Raw genomic sequence first — 14,233 nt, forward strand, 5'->3', positions numbered from 1 at the left:
TAAGTACAGGTAATGGAAAGCACAAGAGAAAATAAAGGTAATATCTTCCTGCACACAACTTCATATACTGTGGGAGATGTGGCAGCATAGCGATACAGAAAAGGCTTGTGACTGAAATCATGACAAGCTCACTAAGGAAAACTTGAGGGATGTTAAAAGGAAGGGGAGGGCTCAGGGGAACAGGTGGAATGGGGCTTGGAAACAGAGAGGGCATAATGTGATATCAGCTTGCCAAACTCTTATGTCTAAAGAAATCACATGGGGATCTTGATAAAATGCAGATTCTCATTTACTAGTTGGGGTGGCGTCTGGGAGTCTGCATTTCTAACAAGCTCTCGAGCACAGCAGATGCTTTCTGTCTGAGAAGGATCTAGCAGAAAATAGAAAAATGAGACACATTTTTAGGGCCAAGAAAAGTATATGAAATTAGTGGGGTCACTTTCCTCTGGATAGCTCTTACCTTAGGACTACAAAAGATTCTGAGACAATGCCCCTCCTGGAAGAAGATGTGTGAAAGTTAAGTGGGAGAAAACTCTTAGATTCCTGTCTATTTTGTAGAATTTCAGCAAGATGAATTCAGATGTTTTCGTAATATTCTCCACTCAACACTCTCCTCCTACAGCATTGGGATCACTTTTTCTCTGGCCCTCTCCCCATTAAAATGGTCTCAGATATTTATGCATTTATTTTTTAGTATGTTTTTGTTTAGAATTTTTTTTATTTGAGGGAAAGGGATATCTCCCATCCTCTGCTTTACTCTCCAAATGCCTGCAACAGCTGGTTCTGGGCAGGCCAAAGCCAGCAACTAGGAATGCAATCTGGGCTTCCCAAGTGGGTGACAAGGACCCAAGCACTTGAAGCCTCCCAGGTTGTGCATTAACAGGAAGTTTGAGTGCAGAATGGAGCCTAACTGCTGAGTCAAACGTCTGCCTACTCAGAGATTCATTTCTGAGGGAACTAGGAAACCAGCTAATTTTTAAAGCAACTTTGAAATTATGAGCAGATGTCAAAATAGTCCAAAATTAACTTAAAATCAAAATGGTGTTTGTAGACCCCAAATGATCAACAGAGATGAGAAATACTTGAAAAAAATCTACAAAAGACTAATTCTCATTTAAGACTGTTTTCTATCCTCATTTCTCTTACATGATAAGACTTTCATTTTCCTAGTTCAATATAGCAACCTTTCTAAGTAGTGTGGGGGTGATTTCCACTTCCAAGAATATGCTTCCTAGGGGAAACGGCGCAGGGTTTGAAACATGGCGGACGACGTGGACCAGCAACAAACTACCAACACTGTAGAGGAGCCGCTGGATCTCATCAGGCTCAGCCTGGATGAACGAATTTACGTGAAAATGAGAAACGACCGAGAGCTTCGCGGCAGATTGCACGCTTACGATCAGCATTTAAATATGATACTGGGAGATGTGGAAGAGACGGTGACTACCATAGAAATCGATGAAGAAACGTACGAAGAGATCTATAAATCAACCAAACGTAACATCCCGATGCTCTTTGTCCGGGGAGACGGTGTCGTCCTGGTCGCCCCTCCGCTGAGAGTCGGCTGAAACAGAATTGACCCCAGGTAGCAATAGGAGACTTTGTACAACTGCCTCGTTAAAGGGACAGGACATTCACGGATAAATTAGCATACAGTTTGATACGAGAAGTGCCCCCGTGGATTCTTCCACTCCTGAAATGAGTTCATTTGCAAGTAACTTAGAACTGCTTAAGCTGAGTGGTGGTTTCATTTCTCCCCAGCCCTGCCCAGCAGTGTGGCCACCGAGACATAGAACTCTTTCTCGGGTTGGTTTGCTCCATTGTATTCATGTAGACAGTGACTGGGTCTGTTTTTTGTTTTATTTTGTTTTCCTTTAAATTAAATTGGATATTTGCTTTTTGACTTAAAAAAAAAAAAAAAAAAAAGAATATGCTTCCTAAGTTCTCTGTAAAGCCTTGTTTATCCTAGAGGCCCATGATGCTGTCTCAGTGAAGGAGAGGTTGCACTCAAGGAACCACTGGCCTTGCCGGTAACTTCATAGAGTTCTGTGTTACTATCCCAACCTAAGATGGATGGGCCCCATGGCCACCGTTACTCTGATGCTGAGAAGTCTGTTAGACTGTAATGAGAAGTTGATACCTCCACAAATTTATCACCCTCAACCAGCTTTAGTCACTGTTCAGTTAGTTTCTCCTCTTATCACATTCCTCTGTCATAATCTAGGAGACAGTAGTCATGGTAAATAAATGACACACCTTGAGTTCCTTTGGAGATTTCTGTTCCATAGTGTTACTTCACATGTGCATTCCCAAGCTCTAGGAAATGTGGTATTATGCCTTCTCTGTAGAGGAACTGCTGATTCCTTACACTCATTTTCCAGGTAATTGTTTTCCTTGGCCTTATATTGCTGCAAACCAATTCCCTAGAAAGCTAATATTGTATCTTCTTTTAAAGTGGTCTGGTTTAGATAAGGAAACATGATTTCAGATTTTTATCTAAAGTCTATGCAAACCACTTTGGTTTAGAAAATTGGTCTGTAAATTTTGTAGGGTCCAGGATTTTCTTGGACACTTGGGTGGCTTTAGGTGGATCAGAAATATTGATGCAATCTGGCTTTAGGATTACAACATTGCTCTCTGAAACCAACTTATAATTGCAAATACTAGGGAATTTTATGAAATGGAAAGGCAAGGTACCTGGGTATTTTGAACACCAAAAGTAGCCATTGTCTCATTTCCATTTGACTTTAAAGGTCAGTCTTCTCTTACAACAAAGTTTAGTTTTTCCTGTGGGGATCATCAGCTGTAATAAGCAAAGTTTGTCTGTTCTTGAGCAGCCATAGTCAAAGACAGCCTGTGGTATTGCTGCATCCGCTTTGTGTGGTGATGTTGAGCTGGATGTGATGCTTGTGGTAGTCAGTTATAGAGAAAGCAGCAACAGTACACGGGTGCTGATGTACATGACTTGTTCCCAGTTATTTTATACCCACTGCATGCTGGCTTCTGTCTACTCGTCATGTAACACTTTCAGAATCCCTGCAGTGTAGGTGTTGCCATTCTCATTTCTCAGGGGGAAGAAACTGAGGCTCAAAGAAGAGAGGTCTTTGACTTTCTTCCAGGAAGCTGTCAATGAAGCTAACATTAACAACTCCCATATATTAATTGGACAGGCCTCTTATCCCAACATTATCTATGTCTTTAGCGTCTTTGCTCTGTATACCAGGACAGGACTTCCTTTGGGAATCCAGGAAGGGTGAAAGGAAAAGAGGATGATGTCATTGGCTGAGGCTAGGAAAAGGACTGCATGGACTCAGAAGGTGGAGGTGAGTGGGATAAATTTGCTCCATCTTGACCTTCCAGGCTCTGCATGTGTGAACATTTTTTCTGGTGAGGAGACACAGGTGGCAGCCAAATTCTTCTTCAAAGAGCAGAGGTAGAGAAGAGGTTCCCAGGGGTGAGCTTTCATTGGGTCATTGCCAGAATCAAGGGTATTATAATGTGGATGATACAGAATCCTTCAATTAATATAGGAGGAACTCTCCTACTCTTTATAGACAGATCCATGTCCTCTTAGTGTTCAGAATTCAGATAATGCCCCATCCCCTTTTCTTTTTCCCCAGTACAGGGAGCCAGGCTTTGGGGGAAACACTCCTTTGTTAGACTTACACTCTGCCATAGGGGTTAGGATGCTACTGCAATGAGCTTCGCAGAGCTGTGAGATAAGACACCACAGAAAAACCAAGCCTTGCTTCTGGGATCCTCCATTGTAGCTCTGGCTTGCAAGCAGCTTGTCTCCTTTCTTTGAAACTAGGTTTATTTGCTAAGCAAAGACTGCACCATTACATCTTGCTGATGCTCCAAGCAAACATCAGTAGCAAATGATCCTCTTAAGTAATTGCAAGTGGCTGGAGGCAATGCTGGGGGCTAAAAATACAGAATGGACTGAAAGCAAAACAACTGCTCAAGCTCAAGGCCACCGAGCACCCGAGGTCCCCTTCAGAATACTGATGTGGCTCCTTAGAATGGGGAGCTGGTGCAGTGGGAGAAGAGGTGTCTTTCCAGACCAGCAAACTGCTCACATTCCAAGTCAATGACTTCATATCTTCCAATTGTCACTGTGGCTGGATGGAGCGAGGCTTACCTGCTGAGGTCAACCTGGAAGGGGGTGTCAGAGGCCTGACCCTGAGCTGGAAAGGGAGGTGCCTTCTACACATGCTGGCTCTTTGACTCCAACAAGCAGTACTTCTGTGACCCCAATAGCCATCTCCCATCCCTCCCAATAAATGACAGAAATCCTTGCTACTTAAGCAAAATTGTCTATGTGTTGATTTTGACAAGGAAAACTTCAGATTTTTTTTTCCACGTAATCCTTGCTCAGTCTTGGCATTTCTGCCAGTAATTTTGAGGACTTCTCTTTCCTGACTGGAGCTTGGGACAGCGCTCTTTACATGAAAAGGAAGTCAGCAAATGTTGATGGCTGGTGGCGTTAGCAGGTTACTAGTACATTAGGTTGGGGTCCGTGGTAGTGAGACCACATGAGGACTGAAGCTCCTCCACCACAGAGCTGTTTTTGGAGTGGATGCATTTTACTTTTATTTTTTTCAGATGTGTTTTAGATGACTGTTGTAATGGTCTGTGGAGTGTGTGTGTGGTGAATCCTATATTAATTCCCTTTTTGCTGGGGTCATTAATGTCCTCTTTGTGTCCCAGGTTGTCTGGTTTCTAACTTCTGTCATTCCAAGACTGGCTTTTCCTGAACAAACTCGGTCTGTTTTGCCCTGAGCTCCTGGACTAATCCTACCTGCAGGCAGCGGGGATTTAAGGAAGTCTAGGTTTCAGTGTCCAGCAACCTTTGGTGTTAGTACTGCCTAAATTTTTTGTGCCCAAATTCTGATAACTGAAGTTGTATGTGTTCCTGAGACATCTCACTCTGTTTTAAGCTTCTGTCTAGTACTAAAGACCCATTTGTTGCTGTTTTATCCTTGAGGAAAAGGATCCATTTATTATTGACTCTTCAGTTTTTGTGTTTTTACCTAGGTATAAGTTGTTATTTCAACAATATCCCTTTTATTTTCATTCCTCCTGAGTAGGGGTTCTGTTTTTGGTAGTGTTCTATCTGTTCTCTCAGAATGCATTCTGCCTGCAGACGGATATCTCTGGGGCTGCTTGCCTCTCAGTGAGGCCGAGCTGCTTCTTGTCCCCATGTCCCCTGATCTGTAGCTTTACGAGTAACATGATATTTCTCTTCAGATTTTAATCCTGAATATCCCTCCTTTCCCCCTCCATCCCAGCCTGTCCATCCGTCCATCCATCTGCCCATCGATCCGTGAGTTACTGAGTACTGACCGTGTGCCATGCTTTATCCTCTATGACTGTACTCTGCTGAGACCATGTTGCAGGTGGCAGGCTTTGTCTCCTCCCAGTGCTATCTTTCAACCCCACTGAGTGGATCCAGGCATGGAGCATTCTTCTCCTATGTCGGGCCCTTCCAGCTCTGTCGAGTTGTACTTTATGAAGATTTCTCATTTGTCCACATATGACAGAGTCTTCAATTCAGCTTCTTCATTCTTTACAATTCTGGTCACCATTATTAATAACATTTACTTTAACATTTCAAACTTAATCATAATTAAGTCCATGGTATTCCTTTAAGCACCAGGAGCTGATCAGTATAAACATTTGTTTTTTCAGATAGTTATGTTTAAATTCCTTCCAAGTTGTCTAATTATTCCGTATTAATTCCATTTTTACTTTTGTCTTGACAAATGTTAATGTTGTGTCCTTCTGAGCAATTCTTTACTTTTTGTTAAAATCATATTTTCAAGACTCTCATGAATGGTAAAGACAAGTGGAAAAAGAATGAACGTCTTGCTGAACTCAGAGTAACAAAACTAGAGAAAAAAATCATGCTCTTTTCAGACCATGCAATTGGTAATTGTTCAGCTTTGCAAATAAGTTTAAAATTGTTTACTTTTGAAAGGAGGGTTCTGTAAAAAAAAAAAAGTAGGTTGGTAGACAAAGTTAAGAAATAATAATACATAATAAAGCTATTTGGTTTAAAGGAGTGTGAAAAGACACTTAATATTCTGAGAATATGCTATGGAAATTTATTTCAGTTTCAAAAAATAATGGCATGTATAATAAGTGCATCCAAATGTAAGTGCTACATGCAAATTAAGTGCTAAACTCAGTCAACTGGGAGAATATGAAAATATCTCTGGGAGGGGAGAGTAGAACTTTTTGAGGCAAATGTTTGGAGTATGGGTGACATTCCATGGAAGGCAGAGGTTCCCAGGCTAGGGTGGAGACGTTTAAGGACAAGCAAATCCCACTAGAATCCCGACACTTTTCATTTAAGCTTCTAGTGAGAGTGTTCTGAATGAGCACTTGAATAGTTCCTCTGGGCAAAGTCGTTAGATGTGGTGGCTGAAAGCCAGTCCTATTATCTCCACAGTGCTCCTGCTCTCTCTTAACTTTATAACAATTCACTTGATTCCCAAATGAAATGTTGCTCGCCCGTCAGCTGCTTTGATCTGGCATGTCGGCGTCACATCAGATTGCATCATCTGCTCTCTTCTCTCCTTTCTCTCTCGTCTTACTCTGTTCCTTCTGAACTGTGTGTCCCTTCACATTTGGGTGATTATGTTTGAAAATGCTGTCTCGACATTTTCCCTATTGTATCATGTGTCCTGTGCTCCCACTCTTTGTTGGAAATGAGAAAGCACAGTTGAAAGAACCCCAAACACTTATTTAACAAGATAGGACGCAAACCTCTTAGGTGTACCACACGTTGGAGTACATCTGAAGAGATATCCTTACAAAAATACTTCTTTAAAGCATTGTGTGCAATTTCATTTAAAGAAGTTACATAGACAGTTTAGAAAACTATACATGTTGCATACGTTCTGATTTTTTTCTTCTGGTTGAAAAATTTGTTTAGCTAAAACCTACCTGCAGTTTTTTCTGCCTTTAATTAGTTAAAAATTATTTGAGAGAGAATTCCTTTCTGCTCGTTTAACCCCCAACCCCCAAGCCTGCTCTGGTCCCCGCAACAATCCTTGGGAGCCCAAGCTGGGAGCCAGGAACTCAATCCTGGCTTTCCAGGTGGGTGTCGGAAATCTGACCTGTTGGGCTGTTACCACTGCCTCCCAGAGTGTGCGTTAAACAAGAAGCTGGAATTGGGAGCAGAGCTACATCATGAATCCAGACACTCTGATACAGGATGTGGGCATCTGAACTGGTGTCCTAATTGCTAGGCCAGACGCCTGCCCCTCTGCTCTTTATTCTAGCATGGCATATAGTACTTCAGATGAATATCATCTATGTTAAGCATGATTACAATTATATGAACTTTCATCACGTTTAGAGTTACAACAGGTCCCACTTACTAAGTACATACTATAGAGAACAGTGATTTTCAAACTTGGAGCATCTCAGAATAACCTGGGGACTTATTAAAAATCCCATTGCTCATGCCACACTCAGACTGATGAAATAAGAATCTCTAGGACTCAGTCAGTATTTTTTTTTTAGTTACTTAAATGATTCCAAGGAGGAGCTGACTTTGAAAACAAGTGTTATACAAGTGAAGCCCGCCCCCCCCCCTTTTAAAAAAAGTTATTTTCATTTATTTGAAAAGCAGAGTGACAGCAAGAATGAGATCAAGAGAGAAAGAGATCTTCCATCCACTATTTCAATTCTTAAAAGCCTACAACAGTCACATTTGAGTCAGGCCTGAAACCAGAAGCCAGAAGCTCCATCTGGGTCTCCCACATGGGTGGCAGGGGCCCAAGTACTTTAGCCATCACTTGCTGCCTCCCAGGGTGTGCACTAGCAGGAAGCTTGATTGGAAGCAGGGCTGTGACTGAACAGACACTGATATGGGATGTAGCACACCAAAAAGCGATTTACCCACTGCACTTGCACAACAACACCTGTTCCTGAGTAAAAGCTTTCCAATCAAGGCTTGGCCTGTGTAACAGAAGTGCTGGTGTCACCTCAGCTTTCTGGCACTCTTGGGCTCCATCCTAGTTTTACAGAATTGGAATCTGCATTTTTATTAAGATCAAATGTTTCCATATGCACTCTAAAATTTTGGAAGCACTTGTGGGTAGTGCAGAATGTACTGCTGAGCATTTTTTAAAGATTTATTTATTTGAAAGGTAGAAACAGAGGGAGAAATCTTCCATCTGCTGGGTCACTCCCCAAATGGATGCAACTGCTGGAGCTGGGCCCATCTGAAGCCAGGAGCTTCCTCTGAGTCTCCCATGTGGGTGCACAGGCCCAAACACTTACGCCATTTTCTACAGCTTCCCCATGCCATAGCAGAAAGCTGGATCAGAAATAGAGCAGCTGGGACCCAAACTGGTGCCCATATGGGATGCTGGCACTGCAGGCAGAGGCTTAGCCCACTACACCACAGCGTGGGTCCTTCCATGTTGCTTTTAAGTAGGTGTTTTTTTTTTTTTTCAGTAGTAAACCAAATAAACAATACTTCCTAAATCTCCACCTTATTAATACAATCTTTGACTCTATTAACAAGCATTCTTCCTTTCATTCTCTTTTTGAAACCCAGCTCCTGGCAGAGAAGCAGAGTAAAGAGTGAAGGGCTATTGTTCAGTGACTGTTGCAGAAGGCAGGGAGCAGGACAGAAATACTCTTTTGGTTCTGATTGAGTCCTGGGGGACGCACTGAGAATTCATTTTAAAGAGGAAATATCCTTAGTTATACGGGGGCTCTAGGACGCCTGGCTTTGAGGATCGGGGCTGGAAAGCCCACAGTTGCCTGCAGGCTTGCTTCCTGTGATTCTAACACATTCTTGGCATCTCCCACAGTTGTCTGCCTCAGGGGCATCATTTTAGGGCTACTTGTTGGAAGATTTTGTGTAAGCGATTCACAGGGACCACAGTAGCTAGGATGTGAGGGATATTTGATATGACTGGAGATGTGCTCAGTGATGTATATTATATGTACTGATATTATTTCAACTAAATAATAATGATCAGCCCATGTAGTTCTCTTCCACAAATCTAACCCTTGGCTATTTTGTATCACTTTCCTTCCCAAATTAGAGAGGGTCTTAGAGGAACATTTCTAAGATATATTAGATATAATAAAATGGAGTAGGTAAAATAAACCCTACCTTTCCACTTAGCCATAAGTATTTTCCTGTCATTAGAAACCATAAATATGTAATAGCTTTTTAAGATTGCTGTTTAATATTCCATTCTATGGATATGTCATAATTTACTTCACATCATCATACCCTTGGACACCCAACTTCTATTTTATGTGAATATGTTTCTCCATAAACCTTTGTTCGTAATTTAGGAAATTTTGTTCGGATCTATTTCCTGAGTGGAGATAGCTAGTGAAAGAGTATGGCCATTAAAATCAGAAATGAAATGCCTTCCTTTACAACGAGAAATGTAATGATCATACAAATTGTGCCTCAACATTCTTTCCTTGATATAGAAAAGCGGACATTTTGGAGTTTCATGATACTTGTTGTAAAGTTGCCTTCTGGAAAGTTTATGCAAGCATGCATTTGTACCAAAGGAGTAACATTTGAACAGCAATTGCCCCCACAGGCCTTGGGATGGGGTGTCAATGCAGTGGGACAGTCATCTCTGTGAGTCAGGAGAAAGGGAGTCAGTCCTCGATCTCCCACCTCTGGGCTCTGTGCTTTCTGCTTTCTGTATAACTCCTCGCGTTACCCCTAATGGTATTCAGTAGTAAGAGGAACTCTCAGAGGATGGATGAAGTCATAGGCACAAATGAATCCAGCATCTCCAGTGGTATCCATAGGACATTGTCTCCTCTGTCAGATGTTCTTCTCCTTGAATTCATTTTCAGGTGGACTTTTTCCACTTTGCAGCCAAGATATAGCTGGGTAGCTTCAGACTCAGACATTCCTCATAAAAAAGCAGTCTAGGGGTAAAAGGTATGAGGTTCTCTCTATACCCCCATATCCATACAAACTCCTGAAAATGATTTGAATCATTGTGGTTGTGTCACAAGTCCATTCCTGGACCAAACCCTGTGTCCTGAGGGAGTATATTCTGCTTGACCAGCCAGAACCATGTGCCCATTTCTATGTTTAAATTCCCACTGTGGGAAAGGGGAGGGTAGTGGGTGGGAGGGACGGTATGTGGGGGAAGCCATTGTAATCCATAAATCGTACTTTGGAAATTTATATTCATTAAATAAAAGTTAAAAAAAAAAAGAAAAAGAAAAAGAAAAAAAAAAGAAATTGATAATGGCAGTTGCCTTCAAGGATATCTGATGGGCAGCTAGGAGAAATGTTGGATGAGTACATTGACTTCCTGGTGATTTGTTATAATTTTTGAGTTCTGATATATAAACATACTGTTTTACAGAACACAATGTTTAAAATTATGTAAAACATGATTTTAATAAATATATTTAAAAACCTAAAACATGTAGTTACCTATAGAATTCATATTTTAAATGCGGTAATGTAGTCTGCTATCATATGTATACACTACAAAAAGACTATTTGGCCAAATTAATCATGGATATTTTGTGTGTGCTACCTCCCCTATTTTGGTGCTGTTTTCATTGTTATAAATGCAGCTGACATGGTGATAGGCCACTTACAAATAAAAGCCTTTTAACTAAAAAAAAAAAAAAATAAATAAATAAATTCCCACTGTATAGAGAAGAGAAGCCACCTAAAGTAAATGCTGTGAAAGAAATCATTCCTGTGAGATTTTTCTGGTGTCAGTTCCCTCAAAAATAAAACAATGAAATTGGATGAGATGGTCTTTAAATTCCTTTTTTTTAAAGATTGATTTATTTTATTTGAAAGGCAGAGTTAGAGAGAGGCAGAGAGAGAGAGGAGGGGAAAGAGAGGAGGAGGGGGGTAGTGAGGTCTTCCACCCGCTGGTTCACTCCCCAGATGGCTGCAACGGCCGGAACTGTGCAGATTCAGAGCCAGGAGCTTCTTCTAGGTCTCCCATGTGGGTGCAGGGGCCCAAAGACTTGGGTCATCTTCTACTGCTTTCCCAGGCCACAGTGGAGAGCTGTATCAGAAGTAGAGCAGCCAGGACTTGAACTGGTACCCATATGGGATGCCAGCATAGCAGGTGGTGGTTTTATCCGCTATGCCACAGCACCAGCCCCTTCTAATTCCTTTGAACACACTTTTTGGATCTGATTCTAAAACTAACATATATTGGTATTAAAAATGGAAAACACCACATAAATTTATAATGTATTAAAGGAAAATCAATGAGTCTCCTCCAATTTACTATGTATTTTCTAGATTTGCCCCGCTGTGTAGACAGTCATTACTTATTTTATGTGTACTGGACAGGTATCTTTCTAATATATGTAGGTCTGTTTTATTCTTTAAAGTACAATGAGATTTATTTGGTAGCTGTATGTATTAGTCAACATTTTTTTTTCACTATGACAACTACCAGAGGAGAGCTACTTAGGAAGGAAGAAAGGTTATTTGGGGTCACAGTTTTGGAGTTTCACAGTCCCAGGTCACACTGGTCCCATTGATTGAATCATCTAATGAGGATGGAGAATGACAATGGTGGTGCTTGTGTAGAAAAAGGATCACATGGTGAGCAAAAATCAGGTAAATTAGCATGGACTCGGGCCTATATAACCAGACCTCAGGTGAGCACTATCATCCAAGGGTGTATCCCTTGTGGCCTTGGGACCGGCCACTAGGCCTACCTCCTATATAGCATAATTGAATCAAGCTTTCACTCTTAATCCATCAACCATTAACTTTAATCCATTAATTATTGTACGATTTTGGGCATCAAGCTCTTAACACATGGACATTTGTGAGACATCCAAACTAATATCCAAACTATGACAATGTACTATACTTAACCAATCCCTTTTTGATGAATATCTGGCTTGTTCTTAGTTTTTTGCTACTATAAACAATTCAATAATACATTGCATTTTGAACACTGATATTTGAAAACTAAATTCCTGCAAGTGGAATTGGTATGTTGAAAAGTATGTGGGGGGCTGGTGCTGTGGCTCACTTGGTTAATCCTCTGCCTGTGGTGCTGGCATCCCATATGGGCTCCGGGTCCTAGTTCTGGTTGCTCCTCTTCTGGTCCAGCTTTCTGCTGTGGCCTGGGAAGACAGTGGAGGATGGCCCGAGTGCTTGGGCCCCTGCACCTGCCTGGGAGACCAGGAGGAAGCACCTGGCTCCTGGCTTCAGATCAGCATAGCTCTGGCTGTAGCGGCCATTTGAGGAGTGAACCAATGGAAGGAAGACCTACCTTTCTGTCTCTCTCACTGTCTAACTCTGACAAGTAAATTTAAAAAAGTACATAGATTTTAAACTTAAGAATATGATATCAAGTGATTCACTAATAAGTTGGGTGAATTTTTAGTCCCACTGACAATGATTGAGAGGTCTTGCTTCCCTTTGTCTTCATCATTGGGAAGCAGTATCTGTATTCTTAATCGCTGTTCACCCAACATATAAAATACATGCATACTTTTGTGTTCTAATTGCCATTGACCAAGTTCTTTAATTTGTTTTCAAGGTCTTCCATTAGGTGATCCTAACTTATGCAGTCAATGATCACTTCCACAATTCCATCAAAGTTTAGTAGATCAATATTGTAAAAATTTAAGGATTTTTAAGGATTGCATATGGATCACAAAAGAACAACATATGATGTGGCAGAAAGTCCTGAATTTCATTAGTTTATTTAGCAACAATTTATTATTGTGTACGGAACTAGTTTTTGTAGTAAAGTTATAAAAGTAAGATCGATATCATTCCTGTCCTCTTCCTTAAGGAAAGATGATGGATATTGTACAACTAATTATGAAAAGTAAAATAGAATGCATTGGAAGTTTAAAATAGGGGAATAGTTCTTGTCTGGGGAATTAATTAATATAAAATTATATTTCTGGTGAAACCTAAAGGATGATTGACTTGAGAAGGGAGGGCAGAGAATATTTTAGGCAGAGGGAATAACTTACAGGAAACATGGGAAGACCTGGGACAGAGATATTTAAAGAAGCCCAGAAAGTAAGAGTGGCTGAACAGATGGATCAGGGCCAGATCATGTGGGTCTTGAGAGCTATGCTAAATATTTTGCATCTTTCTCCAGTGGCAATAGGGGATCAAGTAAAGGGTTTTCTTTTTAAAGATTTATTTACTTATGGATGTATTTATTTGAAAGAGATTGAAGTGTGTGTGTTGGGGAAGGGAGGAGTAGATCTTCCAATTCTCCAAATGATCACAATGGCTAGGTCTGGGCCAGGATGAAGCCAGGAGTTCAGAACAGCACCCAGGTCTCCCATATGGGTGACAGGAGCCCCAGATCTTAGGCCATCATTAGCTGCTTTCCCAGGTGCATTATCAGGGAGCTGGATCAGAAGTAAGACAGCCAGGATAAGGAGCCGGCACTCACTTATGAGAACTGGGCACCATAAGCCACAGCTTAACTTGCTATACCACAATGGTGGCCCCCCAAGTTAAATTTTTAAGCAGTAGGGTGACATGACCATGTTGCATTTATTCTACCTGAAGTGTGGATGATGAATTGAAGATGACCAAGACTTAGGAAGTGTAGATTCCAGCAGGAAGTTGTTGTAGGGCCCATGCAAGGCATGGTAATGACTGGACTAGAAAGGACACTGAAGGTGAAGAAATGAGAGTCAGGTGACATGTAGGAGGGAGAATCAATAGGATTTATTAGTAGGTATTAAGGGGAATTAAAGGGTACATTTGATAGAGCATTGGCCCAGAGAACATTCAAAGTCTTTTGTATCTTTGAGGTGAAAGCATTCCATGAACTTTGACTATATCAGGGTTACACAAGTATGACTTTAGTTTTTAAGGAAACGGACTTGACTCTAGGGAGAAAATTATAATCCTTAAAACCAAGTCTGGGGGACAGTGCTGTGGCATATGGGTAAGGCAACTGCCTGCAGTACCAGCATCCCTTATGGGGCGCTGGTTCGAATCCTGCTGATCCACTTCTGATCCAGCTCTCTGCTATGGCCTGAGAAAGCAATAGAAGATGGCCCAAGTCCTTGGGACCCTGCAACCATGAAGGAGACTTGGATGAAGCTCCTGGCTTTGGACTGGCCAAGCTCCGGCTGTTGTGGCCATTTGGACGGGGGACTCCTCTCTGTCTCTGCCTCTCTGTAACTCCACCTTTCAAATAAATAAATCATAAAAAACCCCAGGTCTGGTTCTAATCCCCATTTTTCT

The 14,233-nt window shown here is 41.4% G+C and overlaps 1 protein-coding gene across 1 annotated transcript; it reads left to right on the forward strand.

The window, feature by feature from the left end:
- The first annotated feature begins 1,218 nt into the window (after window positions 1-1,218).
- LOC100345430 (U6 snRNA-associated Sm-like protein LSm3) lies at window positions 1,219-1,733 on the forward strand. Its single transcript, XM_002714827.5, has one exon. The coding sequence runs from the start codon at window positions 1,260-1,262 to the stop codon at window positions 1,566-1,568; it is 309 nt and encodes a 102-aa protein (XP_002714873.1). The 5' UTR covers window positions 1,219-1,259; the 3' UTR covers window positions 1,569-1,733.
- Window positions 1,734-14,233: the final 12,500 nt, after the last annotated feature.

Source organism: Oryctolagus cuniculus, chromosome 5, assembly GCF_964237555.1.
Source record: "Oryctolagus cuniculus chromosome 5, mOryCun1.1, whole genome shotgun sequence".
Classification (NCBI taxonomy): domain Eukaryota; kingdom Metazoa; phylum Chordata; class Mammalia; order Lagomorpha; family Leporidae; genus Oryctolagus; species Oryctolagus cuniculus.

Excerpts from the sequence above, each read along its gene's own strand:
- LOC100345430 (XM_002714827.5), top strand. The coding sequence starts at position 1,260 with ATGGCGGACGACGTGGACCAGCAACAAACTACCAACACTGTAGAGGAG.